The sequence below is a fragment of the Miscanthus floridulus genome, chromosome 4 (assembly GCF_019320115.1).
Source record: "Miscanthus floridulus cultivar M001 chromosome 4, ASM1932011v1, whole genome shotgun sequence".
NCBI lineage: Eukaryota > Viridiplantae > Streptophyta > Magnoliopsida > Poales > Poaceae > Miscanthus > Miscanthus floridulus.
This window is the reverse complement of record NC_089583.1, coordinates 10663086-10687120: the sequence shown is the minus strand read 5'-3', so window position 1 is coordinate 10687120 and position 24035 is coordinate 10663086. Positions and strand designations below refer to the sequence as shown.

The 24035-nt window shown below is 44.7% G+C and overlaps 2 protein-coding genes and 1 pseudogene across 4 annotated transcripts; 1 reads left to right on the top strand and 2 right to left on the bottom strand.

Annotated features, from left to right (window-relative positions):
* Positions 1 to 1751: 1751 nt before the first annotated feature.
* Positions 1752 to 4953, top strand: LOC136549403 (fasciclin-like arabinogalactan protein 15; annotated as a pseudogene).
* Positions 4954 to 5043: 90 nt separating this feature from the next.
* LOC136549405 (CST complex subunit TEN1) lies at positions 5044 to 11125 on the bottom strand. Of its 3 annotated transcripts, none has more exons than XM_066540650.1 (4): positions 10970 to 11125; positions 8664 to 8830; positions 5594 to 5747; positions 5044 to 5502 (listed from the first exon to the last, which is right to left on the bottom strand). In XM_066540650.1, the coding sequence occupies exons 2-4, from the start codon at positions 8765 to 8767 to the stop codon at positions 5377 to 5379; spliced, it is 384 nt and encodes a 127-aa protein (XP_066396747.1). In that variant the 5' UTR covers positions 8768 to 8830; positions 10970 to 11125; the 3' UTR covers positions 5044 to 5376. The 3 variants fall into 3 exon arrangements, with proteins under 3 accessions (XP_066396747.1, XP_066396746.1, XP_066396745.1); XM_066540649.1 differs by having other exon boundaries at positions 10942 to 11101; XM_066540648.1 differs by lacking the exon at positions 10970 to 11125 and adding an exon at positions 10085 to 10222.
* Positions 9773 to 10862, bottom strand: LOC136549404 (uncharacterized). The gene has a single exon (XM_066540647.1). The coding sequence runs from the start codon at positions 10649 to 10651 to the stop codon at positions 10007 to 10009; it is 645 nt and encodes a 214-aa protein (XP_066396744.1). The 5' UTR covers positions 10652 to 10862; the 3' UTR covers positions 9773 to 10006.
* Positions 11126 to 24035: the final 12910 nt, after the last annotated feature.

The following is a 24035-nucleotide window of genomic DNA, read 5'->3' as shown; positions in this document are numbered from 1 at the left end:
CCTCCCCGTCTCGGCGTCTCGTAGATCTGTGTATGTATATTTTTTTCCTACAATTATTTGCGTAGATTTGCCGTGGTCAATTGTAGCATCACCGTACTTGGACAGTCCTAATAAAAAAAAACTAGTAGTTTCTATAATATAGGATACCGTATCAAAAAAAAGTGCTGCTTTCTAACCTATAGTTTCTATGAGTAATAATTATTTTCTCTTTTTCTCTCCCAACTTTATCTTCTTCCTCTAATGGAAGTGCGGTACGAGCCCGTTAGAAACTGGTGGTTTCTCCCCAATGACGATTTTATAGTTTCTTGGTGCATTGGGTCAAGAGAAGACCTGCTTTCTTCATGAGGAAACCATTTCTATGATTTTTGCTCTCTTTCTTCATTAATTACGTTGTCATGTCAATGTTTTACCTACGTGACAAGTTATTTAATGAGGATAGAAACTATCATCAATATACTATTGGGACTGCTCTAACGAAAAAAGAAAACAAACCAAGAAAGATGAAGGCAAGGTCAAAAGGCACCCAGCTAAAAGCGCATGACGTCGGCCCAGGAAAGCTCCATCTCACCGTCTGGCTGCTTGGCGGCGCCCACGCGGACGCTGGAAGGCGCGAGCGCGACGCGACGAAAGCGGCCCCCCCTGTGCCACGCTACGCACACGCAGGGGAAAATATATTATTTGTATTATGATTGTGTTTAGCTCATGAAATTTGAGAATTTAGCTATAGTAGTACTTTTGTTTTTATTTAGCAATTAGTGTTCAATCATAGACTAATTAGACTCAAAACGTTCGTCTCGCGATTTCCAACCAAATAATTAGTTTTTTTTCGTCTACATTTAATGCTCTATGCACGTATCGCAAGATTCGATGTGATGACTATTGTAGCACTTTTTGGGAACTAAACACAACCTAGTTTTCAAAATTTTTTTGCCTCCTACAGTAAAAGAGCATGTTTGGACATATGCATGGTGTACTAAATATAGACGAAAAAAAATTAATTGCACAGTTCTCGGCAAAATCGCGAGACGAATCTTTTAAGCCTAATTAGTCCATAAAAAGCCGTAAGTGCTACAGTAACCCACATGTGCTAATGACCGACTAATTAGTATTATTAGATTCGTCTCGCAGTTTCCTGATGGGTTTTGTAATTTATTTTTTTATTAGTACCCAAAAACTCCTCCCGACATTCTTCCGACACATCCGATATGACACCTAAATATTTTCACCTCCCCAACTAAACACACCCTAAACGAAGAAAAGGAAAATGTGTAGTGCAGTGCAACTGTGTGTACTAGGGATGAAAACGGATCGGATACGGACGAATATCACCGATATTACATTTGTTTTCATATTTCTGTCCGGATTTGGATTCGAATACGGATAATGTCAACTATGTCGGATATGATACGATTGGATATTGACATCATAAATATGTGATTTGAGTATTCGGATACGGATACGATATCGGATGTTGGATATCCAGACTTGGATAGGGACAGATCTCAACCCCTCTAAACGAATTCGATTTCGAATACGATCGAAAAATATCCGTACCATTTTCATCCTAAGTGTGTACACACACAGACACAGGGTGTGGTGTGGTGTGCTGTTGGCCTGTTGTCTGTGCCCCGCCGCACACCGACGCAGCCTCGCTACCGGGCCCCACCTGCCAGCCTGTACCCCCACGCGTCCCCTTCCCTACATACCCCACCTCCTCAGTCAGTCGCCTTCAGTTCAGTCTTCACTCTTCCCCCACGCGCACCGAATCCACAGCATCCCCGCCGTCGCAATGGGCCGCGGCGCCCTCCCACTGCTCCTCTCCCTCGCAGCCACCACCACCGCGGCGGCATTGGCGCCGAAGCAGCAGGGCCCGCCCGCATTGTCGTCCCCATCCACCGCCCCCGCCACCGGCGGCAGCTCGGGCGTGAGCTCCAGCTCGGTCCTGGTGGTGCTGCTGGACTCGCGCTACACGGAGCTGTCCGAGCTAGTGGAGAAGGCGCTGCTGCTGGAGGCCGCGGTGGGGCGGGGCACCAACGTCACCATCCTGGCGCCCCGGAACGAGGCCCTGGAGCGGGACCTGGACCCGGAGTTCCGGCGCTTCCCCCTGGAGCCCCGCAACCTGCGGTCCCTCCAGTCGCTGCTCCTCTTCCACGTCCTCCCCGCCAGCCTCCCTCCTCCTCTCCCCACGCCACCACCCCACGCTCGCCGGCGAGCCGCTGGAGCTGGGCGCCGTTTCTCGCGCCCTCACGCGCCCCGACGGCGTCATCCACGGCGTGGACCGCCTGCTGGTCCCGCGCTCCGTCCAGGACGCCTTCAACCGCCACCGCAGCCTCGCGTCCATCTCCGCCGCGCTCCCGACGGGCGCCCCCGAGGTGGACCCGCGCACGCACCGCCTCCTCCGGCGCCCCCCCGGCCCCACCCCGCTGGCCGGTGCCCCGCCCGCGCTCCCCGTGTGGGACGCCATGGCACCCGGCCCCGCCATCGCGCCGGCGCCCGCGCCGGGTCCGGGCTCCGGGACGCACCGCTTCGACGGGCACGGGCAGGTGAAGGACTTCATCCAGACGCTGCTCCTCTACGGCGGGTACAACGAGCTGGCCGACATCCTCGTGAACCTCACCTCGCTGGCCACCGAGATGGGTCTCCTCGTCTCCGAGGGTTACGTGCTGACCGTGCTGGCGCCCAACGACGAGGCCATGGCGCGGCTCACCACGGACCAGCTGTCGGGATCGTCGTCCCCCGAGGACATCCTCTACTACCACGTGATCCCCGAGTACCAGACGGAGGAGAGCATGTACAACGCCGTCCGGCGGTTCGGGAAGGTCCGGTACGACACGCTCCGGCTGCCGCATAAGGTCACGGCGCGCGAGGCCGACGGGTCCGTCAAGTTCGGCGTTGGAGAGGGCAGCGCGTACCTCTTTGATCCGGATATCTACACCGACGGTAGGATCTCCGTGCAGGGCATCGACGCCGTGCTGTTCCCGCCGGCCGAGGACGGCCGGAAGAGCCCCACCGCCGCCGCTCCCGCCAGGAAGGAGCCCGCCGTCACTGGCCCCGCCGCCAAGCCCAAGCTCCAACGAGGTCAGTACGCCGACATTGCATTGCATTGCATCGCTTTGTTTACGCCATTGCCGAGAATCGAAGTCCCCAGCAACATTTGGGGGTGTTAAATTAAAATGAAGATCATTAGCAAGGACTCTCCACCGACTCAGCGGCGCTGTTAACTACGGTGGACCCCCCCACCGTTAATCTGGGCTGGCTGTGCCACGTTGAGCATTCACGGGAGAGGGTCTGGACGAGGAGCGGGCCCACGTGTAATGCAGGCACGTCATTCCGTCTGGTGGGGAGTGGGGAGTACTGGACACTGCAGGCGCGGGTGCCGGTGGAAGAGTAATAATTAGGCCTGCTTTAGTTCCAAAAATTTTTACCCAAACTATTACATCGAACCTTACAGCATATATATGGAGTATTAAATATAAACAAAAAAAAACTAATTATACAATTTGGTTGGAAATCGCGAGATGAATACTTTAAGACTAATTAGTCTATATTAGCCATAAGTGGTACAGTAACTGGCATGCGCTAATGATGAATTAATTAGACTTAATAAATTCATCTCGTATTTTTTAGGCGAGCTATGTAATTAGTTTTTTTTATTAGTATTCGAAAACATCTTTTGACATCTCCAAAAGATCCAACGTGACATCTAAAAATTTTCATTTCGCGAAGTAAACACCTCTTATGTTTTTGGGCGATGGAAATCGAAACCGCGTGGCGTGGAGCCATGGGCGTCCGGAGCGGCTTGTTGCTACAGCTAGGGATGAACTGTGTTGGCTTGTGCGACGTTGCTGGCGTAGCGGACAGTGAGCTGGCCCGGATTAAGGCCTTGTTTGGCCGGCTCCCGGCAGCTCCGGCTCCGGGGACACCCTGACACCGGATACGGAAGGATATTATATTTATTTTTATATTTTAATATTATATTTGTTTTTATATTTCTATCTGTATTTATATTTGGATTTAAATACGAACAGTGTCAACTATATCGGATATGATATAATTAGATATCGACATTATAAATAAATGATTTGAGTATTAATTCAATACGGATACGATATCAGATGTTTAATATCAGTACTTAGATACGGACAGATAAGACCTCTAAACAAATTTTGATTCGATCTCGAATACGGTAGCCGTACCGTTTTCTATCCCTGATCACGATGCCAGGACGCGGCGGAATGGGTAAATGCCCCTCGTGACTGGCAGTCTGGGCCGCGCGAGTCCTAGGGTATAGGGTTCAGCACTCCAGCTTCAGACTGCAAGTGCAAACTTGGGCCACGGCCCACGAGCTCGCAGCGACTCACCGCGGCTTTGCATACCATTTGCCTTTCTTTGCTATCGGCGACGTCGTCGTCGTCGTCTCTGTTTCTAACCATGTTTTCGTCGGCAATGCAATGCAGGGAAGCTGTTGGAAGGCGCTTGCCAGTTGATGGGCGTCTTCGTCCGGCGGTCGCGACTGTGGCCAGCTGCCAGTGATCCGTGGATCAGTAATCTGCACGCCATCTCGTTCTGCTTCGACTGCTGTGACCTGTGAGATGAACCAAAGCCATCTCTCAGCCATGGGAGGGATGGAACGGACGGGTGAAATTTTGGGGTGAAATTTTGGTCTGTCAATCAATCAGGAGATGGGTGGTGAGGAAGAGGACGGGATAGCTGGACACAGGTTGCGGGATGTGCAAGGGGAAGAGTAAGGATGGGTGGATGAGGAGTTGTTTATACTGGAGAGTAACTGTATAGCAAGTAGAGACCTTATTCTCTCTCTCTCTCCACCCCCCTTTTTGCTTTGTTCCATTTTTTGCTTATTATGTTAGATCTTTTTGATTGAGGAATTCGAAAATGTAAATTCGCAAGTGGATTATTGTTTCCTTCTCTGTTTCTCGACACTATGTTCTCAGCCATTTTTTAAACCTTTATAAAAGCATGATCCAGCTCAACACAAGTGCATCCGTCCACAAACCGTTTGTAAACATGATCCAAAAGGCCAACTTTTCAGACTCATAAACAAAACCCTGTCATTCTGCTGCAAGTTCCACCTGGCTCCTACAGAATAACTGAAAGAAAATGTCTACACTGCAAATATGATAGTCGCAATCACATATCCACACATGCCATGGCAGCCCTTTACCTGGAGCAAGAGAACACCAGATCAGAGAACAGCCAGACAAAAACATATGTGACTGAGGTCCCACAAATCATATGCAGAGCCGACCAATTCTTATCACCAAAGCCTAGAGGCGGTCCAGTTCTCTTCTCATGTACATATGCAAATGCATCGCGGCCAAACAAAGGAATCGAACTGCGAAGACCATGCGCAGCAGTTCATGCTCTCCTGGTCCTGGAGCTCAATAGCTTTGCTTCGTGTTGCCGCCGGATGAGTAGAGCCTGCTGGTAAAGGTTCAGGTCGAGGCCATCGACGTTCCTTCCAATGCGCGCTAGTAGAATCGCCTGCAAACCAACAACAATTGGTGTAGCATTGTTATTTCTGCTAGTATCAAACAGGCTGGAAAAAAATACTTGAGGAAGGAGGATCATGTACATCATTATCTTCACGGATCTGAAGTTCGCCAATGAACTGGTATGCTGAATTCGTGCGGAAACTGATGTCCCTCAGATGTTGGGTGTCAACCTTCAAACTCACGCTGCCGTCCTGAATGACGGCAGTTGCAGAGTCCACATCGAATGACTGAAGACTGAAGAAAAACAAGAGGTTAAACGTGGCTGATTTAGGAAGAGGTAGAAAATGTAGATACGTCAGCTTCAGATGTTCAGGGCAGAGGAAATAGGCGGAGCACAAATAGCCGAGGAGGCAAAAGTTGTACTTAGACAAACAAAAGGAGAAAACAGTTCCTCAAGCTGAGCAGGAAACCCAAGAGCTGGCCATGGAGGTCATATCCAATAAAAAAAGGGCGTACCCAGTGCAGAGAGCTCCCGCTCTGTGCAGGGTCTGGGGAAGGATGTTAGTGGCAAGCCTTACCCCTATGCAATGCGAGGAGACCGTGACTCGAAACCGGGACCTTCCGGTCACAGGCGGTAAGACTCTACAGCTTGCACCAGGCCCGCCCTTCGGAGGTCATATCCAATAGTGCAAGGAAAATGGAAGCACTTACAGGGGACAGCAAATATCAGAGGAAAGTTAAGAGGTCAAGTAAAGGAGCATGTTACACAAGAAAAACTAGACATTGTGGCTTTACAGGAAATAATGAAGCAAGATTTCACGGATAATGAATTAAGAGACCTAGGGAGACAGGATAATTTTCTTGGTACTGGACACCCGCGGAGGACATTCTGGAGGCTTGATTGTGGATAAGTTCGAAGTAGAACACAATGAGAGGTTCACCTTTTGCATTCTCACCATAATAAGGAATATGATTACCGACCATAGATGGAACCTAATCTCAGTTTATGGGCCAGCATGGCATGATTCCTTTGAAGAATTTATTCAAGAATCAAGAGTTGAATGAGATTTGTGAGAAAGACTCTTTACCGGTGGTTTTAGGAGGATGCTTTAACCTGATTAGGAACAATCAGGAAAGGAGCCATGGTCAAGGTGGCTAGGGTAACCATCATTTAAGGGAAATTAGTATGGCGGGTAGGAATTACACTTGGTCTAAAAAACATGACTTTGGGCTTGGCTTGGAACAAAACTAGATACGGATCTGATCACTCACCCATTTTTCTGGACTCTGGGGAGCAAGGAGCTCGAAGACAGAGATATTTCTATTTTGAAAACCAGTGGTTACTACAACCAGATTTCAGGGAGATGGTTCAACAGAAATGGAAAAATGTAAGGGGAGTTCAGATCACTGCTATTCACTGGATAAGTGGCATGGATACCTCCAGTATCTCAGGAGACATTTGAAAGGATGGAGCTGGCAAAAAATAGGAGAGCAAAAGAGAGACAAAAGGAAAATTTTGCAACAGCTGGAGGAATTTGACAGGGCGGCAGACAGCATGGGGATTTCAGGGTTGGATCGGGAACAAAGACATAATTTGGAAAATCAACTGGAAAGCATCTACCAGAGGGAAGAAATATATTGGAGACAAAGGACTGAGAAAAATGGATTATCAAGGGGGTTCACAAACACAGTTTTTTCATCAGTTTGCTAATGGGAGGAGACGAAAATCTACTATTTTGTGGTTAGAGTCAGAAGGAAAGGAAATTAAAGGCCAACAGGGCATTATGGATCATGTGGTGGAATTTTACAAGAAGTTGTTTGGCCCAAATCTGGAATGTAGCCTTACTCTGTCTAGCTCTTTTTGGCCAGCAGAGATGCAAGTGTCTGAAAGAGACAGGGAGGATCTGAGCAGACCTTTTTCTCTAGAGGATTCAGGGAGCAGTATTGGAAATGAAAGGGGATTTGGCACCTGGACCAAATGAGTATGGAGTCACTTTCTTTCAGAATTTTTGGGACTTAATTAAAGACGATTACTATGGGATGTTTCAAGATGTTTATATAGGTAACTTACATTAACAGACTCACTTATGGGGCCAACAGGAAATTCAGATATCACATGGCAAAATGGGAAATGATAAACAGGCCAAAAGCCCAAGAGGATCTGGGTGCTATAAACACTAAAACCATGAACTGTCTTTTGACCAAGTGGGTCTGGAAATTAGTTCAGGGGAGCACTGAAACCTGGTATAAAATCTTAGCGGCAAAATACATGCCAGATGGGAAATTTTTTCAACTCTAAAACTAGAGGGTCCTCACAGTTTTGGCAGGGTTTACACAGAATCAAAAATCTGTTTAAAATGGGGGGCGATATATAAGGTAAAAAATGGTAAGAAAACTGTGTTCTGAGAGGATGTGTGGCTGTACAGGGTTCCACTAAATATTCAAAGCTGTACAACATCTGTGATAATAGTTGCAACACTGTGGCTGATACCTGTAACGAGGGCGAATGGTGTATAAGCTTGAGAAGATCGCTACATGGGCGGTCACTCCAGGAATGGGAGCAGCTACAGGTTCTTAAAAAAGAGGGTGGAAAGGAAATGGTAATCGTACTCTATATGATAAATCAGAAACCATGGAACATATTTTCTTTCATTGCCCAGTTGCTCATCTTGCATGGTGCATTATCAGAGATGCTTTGGACAGGTGGGGTTCCCATCTTCTTTGGCTGATTTTGCTGAGAACTGGCGGGAACAAAACTTGGTGCTCTAAACAGCCGGGTATGTTTATGTTTGCAGGGCTAACTTGGGTGATCTGGTCATCTGAACCTCTAAGAAATAAGATGGGAATAGAGAAGCAGTTCCCAAACGGACCTACTGATGTCATATACATTGCTATCTCCTTTGTGCAGAAGTGGTGTGTCCTGCTAAAGGAGAAGGAAGCTAAAGTGCAAGACATGGAGAAGAGAATTACTGCATAGCTAAAGAACTACTGAGTGAGTGACACCATGCTGTCTGATGTAATAGAAATCTAGGTTATTGTTGCTGTTGTTAGAGGCAGTTAGACTTGTTTGTGAGCTGGTATCCCCAGTTTTGTCTGTACCCTTGAATATTTGCTTTCTTAAAAGCAGAGTAAAACTCTTTTAAAAAAACATGGCTGTAACATAGGTTGTTCACAGGTAGAGATAAAAGGAGTAAAGGACGCTTCACATACCTTCCTGTGACTCGAAGGGACGCTCCTTGCTTGAACATCTCTGAGGATGGCTCCAGCTCCCGCAGAATAACAGGCACCCCTGGTTTTAGGCCAGCAGACACCATCTTGAACTGAGAACTGAAAAAAGACAAAAACTGATGCTGTGCTTCCTTCTAGTTCCTGATACCCTGCACAGTGAGCACCACATGCCAAGAATTAGTTCCTCTATAAGACTTTGTATTTTCCACCTGTTCACATGCACAAAACTGAACTATGAAGATCAATTATTCATGTTCTAATGTTCTCCCAATCAATGTTTCCCAAACACGATGCCACAGCATTATGGAGCTGACATGTGGACTTTGAATGTAATGTAACAAGTCGTTCCAATCAGTTAGGCCGGCCTGGAACTCCTGAAGTCCCTAGAACTACGCTAATTAGCACATCATTTTCTTTTTCAAAGAGTAAACCTTTTAGCTAAAATAGAATGCAATGCATTTGTTCTGTAGTCTTGTAACACTGACAGCTCATTACAATAGTGTTATTTAGATAAAGGAGGTTAACAGAACATCTCAAGCCTATACTTCTACAAATGCCTGTTCTATAGATCTTCACACCAACATGGAGTGCTGTTCGAAAATTAAATGAACAAAACTCATCAGACCATGAAACACAACAACACTACAAACATGAAACAGAAAACAAAAGCTGAAAAATAGGAAACCCAGTAATCATAACAACTGAACTGCAATGAAATCAGGCAGAACAAATAGGCAAGCTTCTAGCCGTCAATATGGTTTGTAAAGCAGACAATGAAATGCGATGGCTATTAAGTAGTACATACGACTAGTTACAAAACCATGCAAGCAAATAAAGTTTAGATTGACTGGGATTTGATGGCAATTTCCAAACAAAGATCATGAAAAAGGAGAAGGTAGTATAGCAAATGGAACAAAGATCTCAAGGACAACAAAAAACCCAGTATTTCCATATAGAATCTGCTACAGAAATCATGTGAAAATGAACCAAATGGAGGCATAAAGCATCTATCGTTACAGAAAAAAACAGAATTGCATACTTATCTTGGTAGCACACTTGCTTGAACCCCTTTTCCTCCTAAACATGGATGCTGAAAAGTCATATTCCATTTCATTGGAATGTGACAGATGTACTAGAGAGAGGAGAGGAACAAAACCTCTAGATCACACAACAACAACAAGAAAATCCCTTTTAAGTCCCAACAATAACAGAACCTCTAGATTACACCCATAAACAAAATAAGAACTTTGAGCATCACAGTACAACAGATCGACCTTTTACAATGAAACTCTACCTAATGCTTAAGTTAATGTACATTTTGGTTTCTAATAGCAAACAGGTGAATCCTGTCTCCCACAAGATGACTGGCTACAAGCAAGATGGGACCTAACGAAAACCACAACCTTTTCAGCTATCACCTGCGCATCAACCGCCGGATCAGTTGTATCCACCACAATCCTCGGCACATCCCCAATTTCATAGTCTGTGCAACCTTGGTACCCTTCCAGAAGCCTCTCCAGCTCGGCCCACATCTTCGGCTTATGCCATCCATCACTGCCGCCACCATTGGCAACAGCCGCCCCACGGTTCTCCAGCCTCCGGCGCCACTCCTCGTTATCACCAGGGCGGCACTCCACGACGATGACAAGCGCACCGGCCAGGCGTGTCAGCGCGTCGAGGTGAGCGCGGCGCGACAGCGGGGAGTCGATGACGACAGACAGACCGAGCCGTACCTGGCGCTCAGCCATCCGCCACAGCACGGCGTAGGAAAGCTCGTTGAGCATCCCGGCAGCAGCCAAGCCCTCTAGGGGCAGCGTGCAGTCCTTGACATCGTCCTTGTCCAGGAGCGGGCAGCGAAGCGCGGCCGCGATGGCGCGTGCCGCCGTGGACTTGCCGGACCCCGGGTGGCCTTTCATAGCCACCACCACCACCGGCCGTGGCGGCGCCGGCTGGCCCTGGCCATCGGCCATCGGCACTCCTTCCCTTGGCAACCCCTAACGCATTTCTTGGCTCTCCGCTCCCGCCGCAGGTAATGGCAGAACCTATTTATGGTAACTAGGATGGATGCCCTTTACCGACGATCTAGCCAGGCACACAAACAACAGTGCGATCTTATCCATGATTTAGCAAGAAGAATCCAAGAATCTAGTGCCTAGTGGCACCAACCCTATGGCCCCAGAAGCATCATTGAATAGAATCGGACAAAAAAAAAGAAGAGGAAACACACGAATAAAGTACGGATTGCCAAGGACAGGATAACCTTGTGAGGGGTGACGTGGTGTCCGCACCTGCAGGCTGCAGCGACTTCAACGGCTTAGGTGCGGCCGGCGATGCGACAGTGACGGCGACGGCGCGATGGTGGCGGTGGCCGGTGGGGAAGAGGGGGTGGGACTGCGGCCGGCGGGACGGATGTGAAGTCGAGGGCCGAAGTGATGACGAAGTGGAACTGGAAGGCTGGAAGCGGGCGGCTGTGCCCTGGTGGGTGGTGGGTCAGTGGGTGCTTTTGGGCCTTCAACGTCTTATATTAGGGTTAGAAGATGTTGGGCCATATCCTTTAGTGGGCTAGACCACCGTGTCCGTGAGATTTCTTTTATTTTTTAAATTCATTTTTTTTAATATTTGTCTATATAAAAAAAATACAAAATTATACTACTGCCGCCGATTGAACCAGAGGGAAGTGCTTACCGTCATTTGAATTGGTAGCACTATTCTCTGTAAGCTCATCTTTAAAAAAATTATAACTTTTGTAGATGAACTCGGATGAAGAAAATATATATGAAAATCGTAAAGCAAAAACTATCTATAAGTTTGTAGTCTATGATATTTTAATCTGAGGTCATTTTGATATCTAAAAAATTGATACAGTGTTGATGGCTTCAAACATTATATCGATTATTTTGACATCAAGATGGCGTCAAACAAAAATACGTTGAACTATAAGATTGCATATTTCATTTTAAATATAATTCTTATAAATTTTATTTTTATATGTGATTATATGAAAAATGTCATAACTTTTTCAAGATGGCTACACAAGAGCAAATCCAAGAGACTCTATATATCCTTCCTAATTGTTAGGAATAGAGATTTTGGTAAAAATACCCTCCAATAACTTCTTTATTTGGTTATCTAAATATAGCCATTTCCTATTCTAGATTTCTCGCTAGCCAAAAATAGAAAACGAGAATGGCGAGTTCAAACAAGATATAGAAAAACTGTTGGAGACTAGAAAGATATAGAAAACAATTTTAAGCGAATGACTCTCTAAATGATGATTTAAAGAGTAAGGTTTAAAAAGACTCTTGGAGATGCTCTCAGGGTGTGAATAAATTGCCTCAGTTTATCCACTAACTAGTGCATCATATTTTAGAAACAATCATAATTGTTTCATTTAACCTAAACGTTTATACAAGTATTGTAGATACCTAAGAGATATAAATTTATAGTCTAAAATATTTTGTTAAATCCATCTTGATATCCAAATAATCAATTTAATGTGCAGATCTACAATAGATATTAACATTATTATCAATTTTTACGTATGAAAATGACTTCAAAATGAAAAATTCATAGACTATTGTAGATCTCTTTTTTTCTATAGATTTTATGTAGATTTTATCTTCGGAGTCCATATATAAAAGTTATGACTTTTTAAATGAGTTGATAGCGGAAAAAAAATCTGCCAATTCAACTGCCGGTAAGTACTTCCCGTTGGTACTATCGGCAGCAGTAATATATTTTTGCAATTTTTTTTGGTTTGAACAAATATTTTTGCAGAAAATGAATATAAAAATATAAAAATAAAAAATAAAAAATCTTCATGTGAGGGGTGAGATGACCGGTGGATTGAAGTTGAACCGTCTGGATGTGTGAACTGTGAAGGAAGTGCTGAGCGTTTGGGCCTGAGGGATTTGGGCTAGTGTCAAGTGGCAGCGAATTGGGCCAGATGGACTCCATGCCACGGAGAATAAGTCGTTGGCCTGTGAGGACGCTGGTGGCTGGACTCCAGCTTCTCGAGAGTACTCCTCTGTCCCAAAATAAAGTGACGCCTGAACGTTCAATCCAGGACGCTAGCACCGGATGGTGCTTCTAAACCTACGCCAGACGTAGCCATCCTGCTCCAGAGGCTGAGCGGGCCCACACATGCACCGGAACCACCTCGAGCCCGCTTCGTTTCACATGCCCGCATGCACACAGCAGCAGCACCACCACCACTAGGCGTGTGCGGTGACCCACAACGGCACGATGACCTACGGCAGCGCACTAGCAGCAGCAACATGTGCTTCCCTAAGATCTACTTTTGAAACATCTAAATGAAACACTTGCAACATACGTCTGAAACCGATGAAACACTTAAAGCATGCAATAGCCATAGCAACATGTGCAACACCAGATCTACTTTTGAAACATCCAGATGCAACACTTGCAACATATAAAAGAAGATAGATAAAACACATGAAAAAACATCTAAAAACACTTGAAACCCATAGTAGAACATACACAACATCCAGATAAAACACTTGCGACATATGTGCGAAATATATGCAACATCCAGATAAACACACTTGCAGCATACATCAGAAAAATAGATGAAACATTAGGAATAGACGTTTGCAACATACATGTATAAACCATTACAACAAATGCAATATCCTGATCTACCTTTGCAAAATCCGGATGAAACACTTGCAACATACCTCTAAAATATATGAAACATGCGCTTTCAACACAACATCTCTTTGCTGCTTGAGAGAAATTAAGGTTTGTCGGTGTGTGAAGTTCATCGGTCTAGAGCTCGCTGGTGGCGCGGAGCGACCGGCCAGGGGACGCGATAGCCGTTGAGCGCGGCGACCGGAGTGGAGCTGCCCTTTGTTTCTTTGACCCTGGCGATGGCGCTTTGCGTTGTCGGCGGACCAGCCAAGGGACACTGCAGCCTTGGAGCGGACCGGGCAGGGGGGAGCTACGGACCAACCAAGGGGTGCAATGGGGCGGTGGCCGAAGCGAAGCTACCCTTCGTTTCTTCGAGCCCGACGATGGAGCTTCACGTCATCGACGGACTGGCCAGGGGACATCGCAGCCTTAGCGCGGACCGGCAAGGGGAGTACGATGGGGCGGCGGCGAGCCACGGGGCACCGTGGATTATGGACTCCAGGGAGCGCTGGCGAGGCTAGCGTCCAACAAACGAACCCACGATTGCGGCGCTGCAAAGCGCGGTCCTTGTGGAGTACGATTTTGCGGCGCTACGATGGAGTCTTGTGGAGAGAATGGAGCAACAGGATAAGATTAGAGGCGAGTAGACAAGGTGAAAGGTCCTTGTTTGGTTTTGGTAATTGACTAACAACCTTAGGTGGATCAATATGTGTTTGAGTGAGATACACAGGTAATTAGTCCATAAATACATCATGTGTGAGCAACCTATGCCATGGAGGTGAAATGGCTTGGATATGTTGCAAGGCTCACACATGTGATGGAGCTCATTGCATATGAGACATGACATTGAGTCATATGACTAAAGTGGAGAAGATTAAGACAAGACTTGGCTTGACGGACCGGTTTAGGCATGAAGGGCAAGTTGGAGGCTTTGGAGCGATGAACCGCTTGGGTGAAGCTGGAGCAAGACTTGGCGCCGATGGACAAAGGCAATGGTGAAGAGCAAGTAAGGTCAAGATCGATGAACCAATAAGGTCACATGATGATATAAAGTGGATCATATCATTTGGTGATTAGTTGATGCATGTGTTGCATCAACGATGGAGGAGATGGAATGGAATGCGCAAGGCAAAGGTATAACCTAGGGCATTTTATTTCACCGGTCATGGGTGTGTAGAAAAGTTGATGACCAGGTTTAGGATAGATGGTTGTACTATTAAGAGGAGCAAACTTATTTGCATATCGGTTATCTAGTGCCACTTGAGCGATCTAACCTTGCATACGTGTCATGATCGAGTGGCGTGGTGAATTGAGTGACTAATCCTTTAGGAAAATATTTATGAAAAGCTAACATATGTGCACAAGGTGGTGATCACTTGGTGGTGTTAGCACATTTGAAAAGATGAAGAAGTTGGTAAAGAAGAGGAGGCGAAACCGGGCTCGGGGTGCTGTTTGGGTGGCACCGCCACCCTCTGTCCGGTGCACCGCCACCTCTATGGCGGTGACCGGCTGAGAGTCTGGGAGCAGCATGTTGCCCTGAGGGCACCACCGCTGGTTGTCTGGTGGCACCGCCACCCCAAAGGCGGTGCCCACCTAGACTTGGCCAAGCACAGCAGGAGTCGTGGTGGTCACCGGAAGTGATGGTGTACACCACCATCGTGAGGGCGGTGCACCGCCCGGTGCTATCTAGTGCCACCACCGCTTTTAGGCAGAGAGCGAGGGAAGTGGGCTGGTCACTGCCATGGTGACGGCGGTTAACCGCCCTATTTTTCAAGAGAGAAGGGTTTTCGGGGTGTTGGCTGGGATGGCACCGCCACCCCCTGTCTGGTGCCACCGCTGGCTGTCCGGTGACCACTGCTAGTCAAACTAGCCATTGGATTCGACCATTGGGGGGCACCACCACCCCATGTCTAGTGATCGCACCATCATGTCCGGTGCCCTAGTAGAAAGTGCAGCTTTGCTCCAAAGGCTCTATTTGGCTTAGGGGCTATAAATAGAGGTGGAGCTCGGGCATTTGGCTGGTTGAGCACCCTTAAGAATGAATGTCCATGCTTGGGGAGTGCTTAGGAGACCTCCAACTCATGCTTGATAGTGATCATCCAATCGAGTGAGTGAGCGATTCTAGTGCGATTGCATCGTGAGGTTGCATCGAGTGGCACTAGGTGATCGAGTTGCAAGCCAGTGGTGCATATTACTCTTGAAGGTTGCCACCTCCTAGACGGCTTGGTGGCTTGTGACTCCATTGAAGCATGCGAGAAGATTGTGCGGTGCTCCATAGGAGGATTTGTGAGGGGGATTGTGCTCACCCCACGAAGATCATGAAGACCAACTCTAGTAAAGCGTGTCATTGAGTTACCCTCACTTTTAGGGTAGGTTCTTACGGTGCTCGACGTGCGGGCTTCGCGGGTGATGCCAATTAGCTACCGACCCACCAAGTGAGCGGTCGACATAATGGGGACTAGCGTGTTGGCAAGCACGTGAACCTCGGGATAAAATCATCGTATCATCCTTGTCTTTCCATTGGTTTGCATCCTCATTACATAAGCTTGTATTTACATTCATATACATTGTGCTTGTGTAGTTGCTCTTGCAATTAGTTGACTTGTGTAGTTGGCTAGTTACCTTCTTGTTTGTGTAGCATAGAAGTAGCTCCCTTGCGTGGCTAATTTGGTTTTAGTAACCTTGTTAGTCACATTGCTTAGTTTGTGTAGCTAAGTAATTTGCGCTCTATAATTTGGCTTATGTAGCCTTGTTATTGAGTATTGCTAGTGAGCTTAGGAGCTTTGTGTTTTTTCTTACTAGAATTGTGTAGGAGCTCCCCCGTTGTTTGAAGTACTAGTGCATAGGTTTGTGCGACCTTGCTCTAGAAATGTTTAGGTGAGGTCTAGCTAGCCCGGCACCTTTGTTGCCTAATTAGGATCTTGATAAGGTGCTTGTGAACTTAGGTAGAGGGGTCTAGTCTTGACTAGACCGATAATTTTAATTCTACATTTGTTTCGTTTAGTCGGCCCGATTAGATTTTAGAAAGGATTATTCACCCTCCTCTTGTCCACCATCTCGACCCTACACATGGTATCGGAGCTTGGTCTCTCATTTGTGGTCTTCACCGACCCGAGAGGATGGCAAACTACGGGCTAGATGTTGAGTGTCCACACATATTTGATGGCACATACTTTGCACGTTGGAGAAATTGGATGACTTGTAATTTTAAGTTTATTTCTCCTCAAATGTGGTGGATCGTAGATGTGGAATTTTCTCATGCGATTGATAAAAAGGATGCAACTCAAGCGCAAAAGAAATACCTACATCTCGATTGCCAAGCTACTAATATTTTCTATCAATCTATGAAAGATAACATATTTGGTGAGATCATGGATATGAAGTCCATCCATGAGATTTGGATTTATATCAATAAGAAATATGGGGCGGTCTTCGATGATGATGATGATCACAAGGAGAAGGCACATGAGGATGTTGAGCACTGCCACAATTCGGTGATTGTGGAAGATTGCTCCACCTCATGGTCAAGTGATGATGATAATGATCATACCACAAGATCACTTGACAAGGTTGATGATGATGCCACAAGTGATGCAACCGATGATGCTACTCCATGCACACTTGATGGTAATGATGATGGATTTTGCCCGGATGACATTGCTACTACAAGCTCTCCAACTACATCACATTGCTTCATGTCACAAGATGACACTAAGGTATTTAATGCTAATGTGGTTGATCATGTTGATTCATATGATGAGCTTGTTAGTAGACTAGCTAGCATGATCATGTCTTTAGAAAATGAGAAAGCTAAAACAATGAAATTAGAAAATGAAAACTCATTTCTAAAGAACTCATGTGAAGAACATAAGAAATTACTTGATATTCTTAAATCTTCATGTGGTGAGCTAAAATTGACTCATGAGACACTACTTACATCTCATGAAGAATTATTAGATCAACATGATTATCTCATTAAAGTATTTACAAAGAAACTTAAAAATAGTAAGAGCTCATCACATAGGTCACATGATCAATCACATATTATTGCTAACCCTTGTGATGTAGGGAAGAAGCATGTATTCACCTCTTGTGATGATTTATTAGAAATGCCATGGTCTTCACATATAGATGCTTGTTCTACTTCTATGTATTGTGAGACTAACCTTTTGAAGAAGAACAATGAGCTCAAGAATAAAGTGAAGAATTTGAGCAACAAGGTAGAGAGGTGCTACAACACCAAAATCACCTTTGAGCATATGTTGAACAACAAAAGAAGCTATGGTGATATGAGTGGCATTGGATTTAACAAGAACATGACAAAGGGTGAAAGAAAAAGAGAAAGAAAGATAAAGAAGCAAGAACAAAAGAGGCTATCTCATTTCATGTGCTTCAAGTGTCATGAAGTGTGACATCTTGCAAATGGTTGCCCCAATGATGAGAAGCTCAAGTTGAAGAAAGAAGAGGAGAGGCTAAAGCATGTCAAGTGCTTCAAGTGCCGTACTTAGGGTCACCTTTCCTCAATGTACCCAACCAAGCAATTAGTGAAGCAACAAGAAGAGCCTCAACCAAAGCCACAAGATGAGCTAGAGAAGACACCCCAAGAGCAAATCAAGATCAATCATAAAGATGGTGGTGACTTGATGATGAAGAAGAAGAAGACAAGAAGGGGTGGAAAGGCAAGACATCCAATACTTATTCAAGATGCCAAGATGATGAGCAAGACACAAGATAAGAAGAAGATGTATGCTCACATCAAGTGCTTCAAGTGTGGAGATACATGACACTTTGCCTCGAAGTATCCTACCAAGCTTGAGAAGAAGGCTCAAGAAACTCATGAGAGGTAAGGCAATAGGAAGCACCACTTGAGCAAGGAAGAGAATGCTCAATTAAAGAGAAAGTGCTACTCATGCTGGGAAAGAGGACACATGGCACATTCATGTCCCCTATGTAATAATTCTAAGCCCATTTTATTTGATGATCATGATGTGCTTAGAAAGGATGGCAATGGTACCTCATTGGTTGGAATTACAAAACATCCCGCTATTCATACTAAGGCTATGCCTAAGTATGTTGCTCCTAACTTGAGAGGACCTAAACTAGTTTGGGTACCATCGAAAAGTGGATGATTGCTTATAGGTACCATACACATTGGAGGCTTGGTTCAAGTGATATTCATTGTGTTGATCATGTGATTGAGCCAAGTATTGACAAATGATGGTTATTATCCCATTGCCATGACAAGATAGTGAAGTCCAAGAGCTATCAACATACAAGTGCAACATTCATATTGTGGATGATTTATTGATATATTTGATGGCTTGCAAAGATATGAGTTGAAACTTGCTAATTGGATGACCATGAGCCAACTAAGGTATATCTCTTGTTGATCATTTCATTTGGGTGCATATGAATTGATTGAATTGGATAAATATGCAATGTTGTTTGCTATAAGATGATTGAATGGATAAATGCTTAGTAATCAAGTCTGGATTGATTTGAGTTGGATAAATTCATAAGATGACTTTTAGTAAGTGGAGTGAATAGATATATGTCTTGTGAAAGTATTCAAACAAGTTAGTTTCAAGTTTGATTCATATTTGATAAAGAATAGCTCAAGTAATTGAAATCTATCTTATATTGCAAAATCTGAGCTAGCTGTGATCTTAGTCATGTTTGAGTGATCAAATCTATTTGGATTGGCTTGAAATTTGGTATGCATGCTCTATACTTATGATATGAAATGCTGTAGAAATTTATGAGAAATGGATAAGAGATGCTTTGGTCTTAGAGTAAATCTTATCAGCTATAGTGCAACAGTTTTTAGCATATAGCAGTGGTGAAAGAATTAAAATCTGATAGCAATATAGAAGTAAAATGAAGCTCAAATCTTTACAGCTGCTATATGACTTAGTGAACCACATCTTCACCAAATTTTGTGGCATTTGGGTCTATACATTGGGAGATATGTATTTTTCTTTGAAGGGTACAAAATATGCTAGAAAAGTGACAATCATTGGATTGATAGTGTCACTTTGATTGAAAGGTCCTCAAGTTGGAAATATGTTTACAAGTGTTTGAGGTACATAAATTTGGGTTTGAATTGATCTAGAAGCATAACAAGCAAAGAGTACAAGGCCATTTGATTGTGGAGTGTACTTGGCACATATTTGGTACTAAAATTGAAGATCAAAACCAAGCTCAAGATGAAGATGAAGTTTAAGTTCTAGAGATTATTGAAATCATTTGGTTGAAAGAAAAGGACTTAAAGAAAAGGACTTAAACAAGTAGAAAGAAAAGAACTTAAAGAAGGATTCAAGGTTACACATCTAGTTAAGTCCATTATTTAGATCAATCAATTAAGCCATTTCAAGTGAGTATCAAAAATGGTTCTTTGGAGAGAGGTCACTTCTCCCTAGTGTAGGGGCTTACCGCCTATGTGTAGGTAAACCAAGTGTGGTACTTGGAAGGCTAATATAGAAGTGGTGATCTGAGGAACATTTGAGATGATTAGTTAAAGCAAATCAAAAGGGTTGATCAAGAAAAGCAAGCAACACCTAAAAGAAGAAGCAATTCATGAAAATTCAAGTGGTATTCACACTCATAGTTCTCTCATGCAAGCATTGACCAAAAGAAAAAGCAAGCCAACCACAACTCAAGATAGTGCACTTGATCATAAGTGGTTCTCAATTCATATGGGTGAAGAATGGATTTCATATGGATGATTGGTCTTCACCAAGCTATTAAATTAGACTTCACATTGCTATTGGAGTAATGAATTAGAATCTATGTGACTATCATTTACTCCAACATAGCAAAGGTATCATTGTAATGTGCATGATCATTTCATCCCTTACTAGTATGCGGTTAGTGCATATAGTACATGCTTATTAGGATCATACATGATAAATGAAAATCTTTGAAATTCATAGCCTACCACTATTGCTTGAATAATTAATTGATCTAGTGGTTAGTATATGAATTTGTTCATGAGCTAGTGAACCCAAGTACTTGATTTAATTTGGATTGCTAACAAGTGACAAGTACAACATTGGCAAGATAACCCTTGTAAGAGGTGTGAAGAAGCTTGTCATTGGTTCAAACCGGACTTGGAAGCTTAGGCAAATCAATTTAGTTCAAGTCATAATAAAGGCTCATGACAATGATAATGACAAGAGTACAAGCACAAGGCAACAATACAAATAGATATCTAGTTTGTTTCAAGTGGTATCTAGACTCAAATATTTTATCAAGAATTCACAAGTGGTGTCTAGACCAACTCATAAGTGATATCCTACAAATGGTACTCATGAAGATAGCAAATGTTCAAGAAATGGTTTTTATTGACAAATCAATCATACACGTGGTATCACATCTCTACACATGGTATCATTCATACAAGATGGTGGTTCCACAAGTGATCCTCAACTTTAAGTGATCATCAAATGAAGAATGTTTTCCTCATCTAGAAGAGCTCAATATTATCAAGAGAATGACCCATGCTTGGACATAGGGGAGGAGCCCCACTACAATTGGTATCAAGGTCATAAGATCCTACACATGGTGTCTAAAGAGCTATACAAATGGAGTCCATAAAAAATGCAAGATTCAAGCCTCAACCATCTACCCCAATGCAAGCCTTTGCATCAATAAGAAGCACACCTTTTTATGGAAATTGATGATAAAAGGGGAGAGATTATACAAAGATACGAAAGCTTTGGGAGAGTTTGAGACAAAGAAGTAGAGGTTGGACATGGACATTGATAAAGAGGAAGCAACATTGAGGAATTGAGAAGGATCAAAATACTTGGAAAAGAGAAGCACATAAGTAGGGGGAGCAAGCTCATAAACTTATGTTTGATTGCATTTGATATGTGCATATTCATGTGCTTGCAATGATATGCATGCTTGTGTGGTGTCTGCTAGTTGTAGAATTTGATTGATGATTTGATAACTAGCATGCATAGGTTGGTAGCTAGACTTGTATTTCAACACGTAGTACTAGAACCTTGCTTATAATGTTGATCTCACGGGGTTTCTAGTATTTTTGTTGTCTAGCTACTCATGGTGCTAAGGATGGTGTTAAAAGTGCAACTCTGATTGGTATCACACATCAAAGGTTAATTCTTTTACACCTTAGCATCATTGGTAGTAATTACTCTCCCACACTTCCAATCTATGCATATATGCGAGCTTCAAACCAAACACTCTAGCACATATGTAGGGGAGCTAATACTACCAATTCGGATTTATGGTACTTGTCCAAAATTATTTACACATGGTAAAATTGCTTGGGCAAGCAACATGAATTCAAAAGTGCTTAATTTCCATATCTTTGTAGAGTTGTCATCAATTACCAAAAAGAGAGAGATTCAAATGTCCTTATTTGCTTTTGGCAATTGAGTGACAACCTTAGGTGGACTAATATGTGTTTGAGTGAGATAAATAGGTAATTAGTCCACAAATACATCATGTGTGAGCAACCTATGCCATGGAGATGAAATGGCTTGGATATGTTGCAAGGCTCACACATGTGATGAAGGAGCTCATTGCATATGAGACATGACATTGAGTCATGTGACTAAGGTGGAGAAGATCAAGACAAGACTTGGCTTGACGGACTGGTTGTAGGCGTGAAGGGCAAGTTGGAGGCTTTGGAGCGATGGACCGCGTGGCGGTGAAGCTTGAGCAAGACTTGGTGCTGATGGACGAAGGCAACAGTGAAGAGCAAGTGAGGTCAAGATTGATGAACCAATAAGGTCACATGATGATATGAAGTGGATCATATCATTTAGTGATTGTTGGTACATGTGTTGAATCAACGATGGAGGAGATGGAATGGAATGCGCAAGGCAAAGGTATAACCTAGGGCATTTTATTTCACCGGTCATGGGTGTGTAGAGAAGTTGATGACCGGGTTTAGGATAGATGGCCGTACTATTAAGAGGAGCAAACTTATTTGCATATCGGTCATCTAGTGCCACTTGAGCGATCTAACCTTGCATACGTGTGAGAATTGAGTGGCGTGGTGAATTGAGTGACTAATCCTTTAGGAAAATATTTGTGAAAAGCTAACACACATGCACAAGGTGGTGATCACTTGGTGGTGTTGCACATTTGGAAAGGTGAAGAAGTTGGTAAAGAAGAGGAGGTGAAACCAGGCTCGGGGTGCTGCCTGGGTGGCACTACCACCCTCTGTCCAGTGCACCGCCACCTCTGTGGCGGTGACCGGCTGAGAGGCCGGGAGCAGTGTGTTGCCCTGAGGGCACCGCCACTGGTTGTCCGGTGGCACTGCCACCCCAAAGGCGGTGCCCACCTGGACTTGGCCGAGCACAACAGGAGTCGAGGTGGCCATAGGAAGTGACGGTGTACACCGCCATCGTGAGGGCGGTGCACAGCCACTTTTTGGCAAGAACGAGGGAAGTGGGCTGATCACCGCCACGGTCACCGCCATGGTTACGGCGGTGCACCACCCTATTTTTCTAGAGAGAAGGATTTTTGGGGTGTTGGCTGGGATGGAACTGCCACCCCCTGTTCGGTGCCACCGCCACTTGTCCGACGACCACGGCAAGTCAAACCAGCCATTGGATTCGACCATTGGGGGGCACCGCCACCGCATGTCTGGTGACCGCACCGTCGTGTCCAGTGCCCTCACAGAAAGTGTAGCTTTGCTCCAACGGCTCTATTTGGCTTGGGTGCTATAAATAGAGGTGGAGCTCAGGCATTTGGCTGGTTGAGCACCCTTGGGACTAAGTGTCTATGATTGGGGAGTGCTTGGGAGCCCTCCAACTCACTTGTGCTTGATAGTGATCATCCGATCGAGTGAGTGAGCGATTCTAGTGCGATTGGCATCGTGAGGTTGCATCGAGTGGCACTAGGTGATCGAGTTGCAAGCCGGTGGTGTCTGTTACTCTTGGAGGTTGCCACCTCCTAGACGGCTTGGTGGCTTGTGACTCCGTTGAAGTATGCGAGAAGATTGTGCGGTGCTCTGGAGGAGGATTTGTGGGGGAGATTGTGCTCACCCCACGGGGATCGCGAAGAGCAAGTCTAGTAAAGCGTTTTATTGAGCTACCCTCACTTTTGGAGTAGCTTCTTGCGGTGCCCGAGTGCGGGCTTAGCGGGTGATGTCAATTAGCCGCCGAACCACCAAGTGAGCGGTCAACACAACTGGAACTAGCGTGTTGGCAAGCACGTGAACCACGTGATAAAATCATCGTGTCATCCTTGTCTTCCCGTTGGTTTGCATCCTCGTTACACAAGCTTGTATTTAAATTCATATATATTGTGCTTGTGTAGTTGCTCTTGTAAGTAGTTGACTTGTGTAGTTGGCTAGTTACCTTCTTGCTTGTGTAGCATAGAAGTAGCTCTCTTGCGTGGCTAATTTGGTTTTAGTAACCTTGTTAGTCACATTGCTTAGTTTGTGTAGCTAAGTAATTTGCGCTCTATAATTTGGCTTGTGTAGCCTTGTTATTGAGCATTGCTAGTGAGCTTAGGAGCTTTATGTTTTTGCTTACTAGAATTGTGTAGGAGCTGCCCCATTTCTTGAAGTACTAGTGCATAGGTTTGTGCGACATTGCTCTAGAATTATTTAGGTGAGCTCCAGCTAGCCCGACACCTTTGTTGTCTAATAAGAATCTTGATAAGGTGCTTGTGAACTTTGGTAGAGGGGTCTAGTCTTGGCTAGACCGATAATTTTAATTCCGT

Excerpts from the sequence above, each read along its gene's own strand:
- LOC136549405 (XM_066540650.1), bottom strand. The coding sequence starts at position 8,767 with ATGGTGTCTGCTGGCCTAAAACCAGGGGTGCCTGTTATTCTGCGGGAG. Across the intron at positions 5,748-8,663 it reads TCCCTTCGAGTCACAGGAAG|TCTTCAGTCATTCGATGTGG; the intron begins GTATGTGAAGCG and ends GTTTTTCTTCAG. Across the intron at positions 5,503-5,593 it reads AGATCCGTGAAGATAATGAT|GCGATTCTACTAGCGCGCAT; the intron begins GTACATGATCCT and ends GTTGGTTTGCAG.
- LOC136549404 (XM_066540647.1), bottom strand. The coding sequence starts at position 10,651 with ATGGCCGATGGCCAGGGCCAGCCGGCGCCGCCACGGCCGGTGGTGGTG.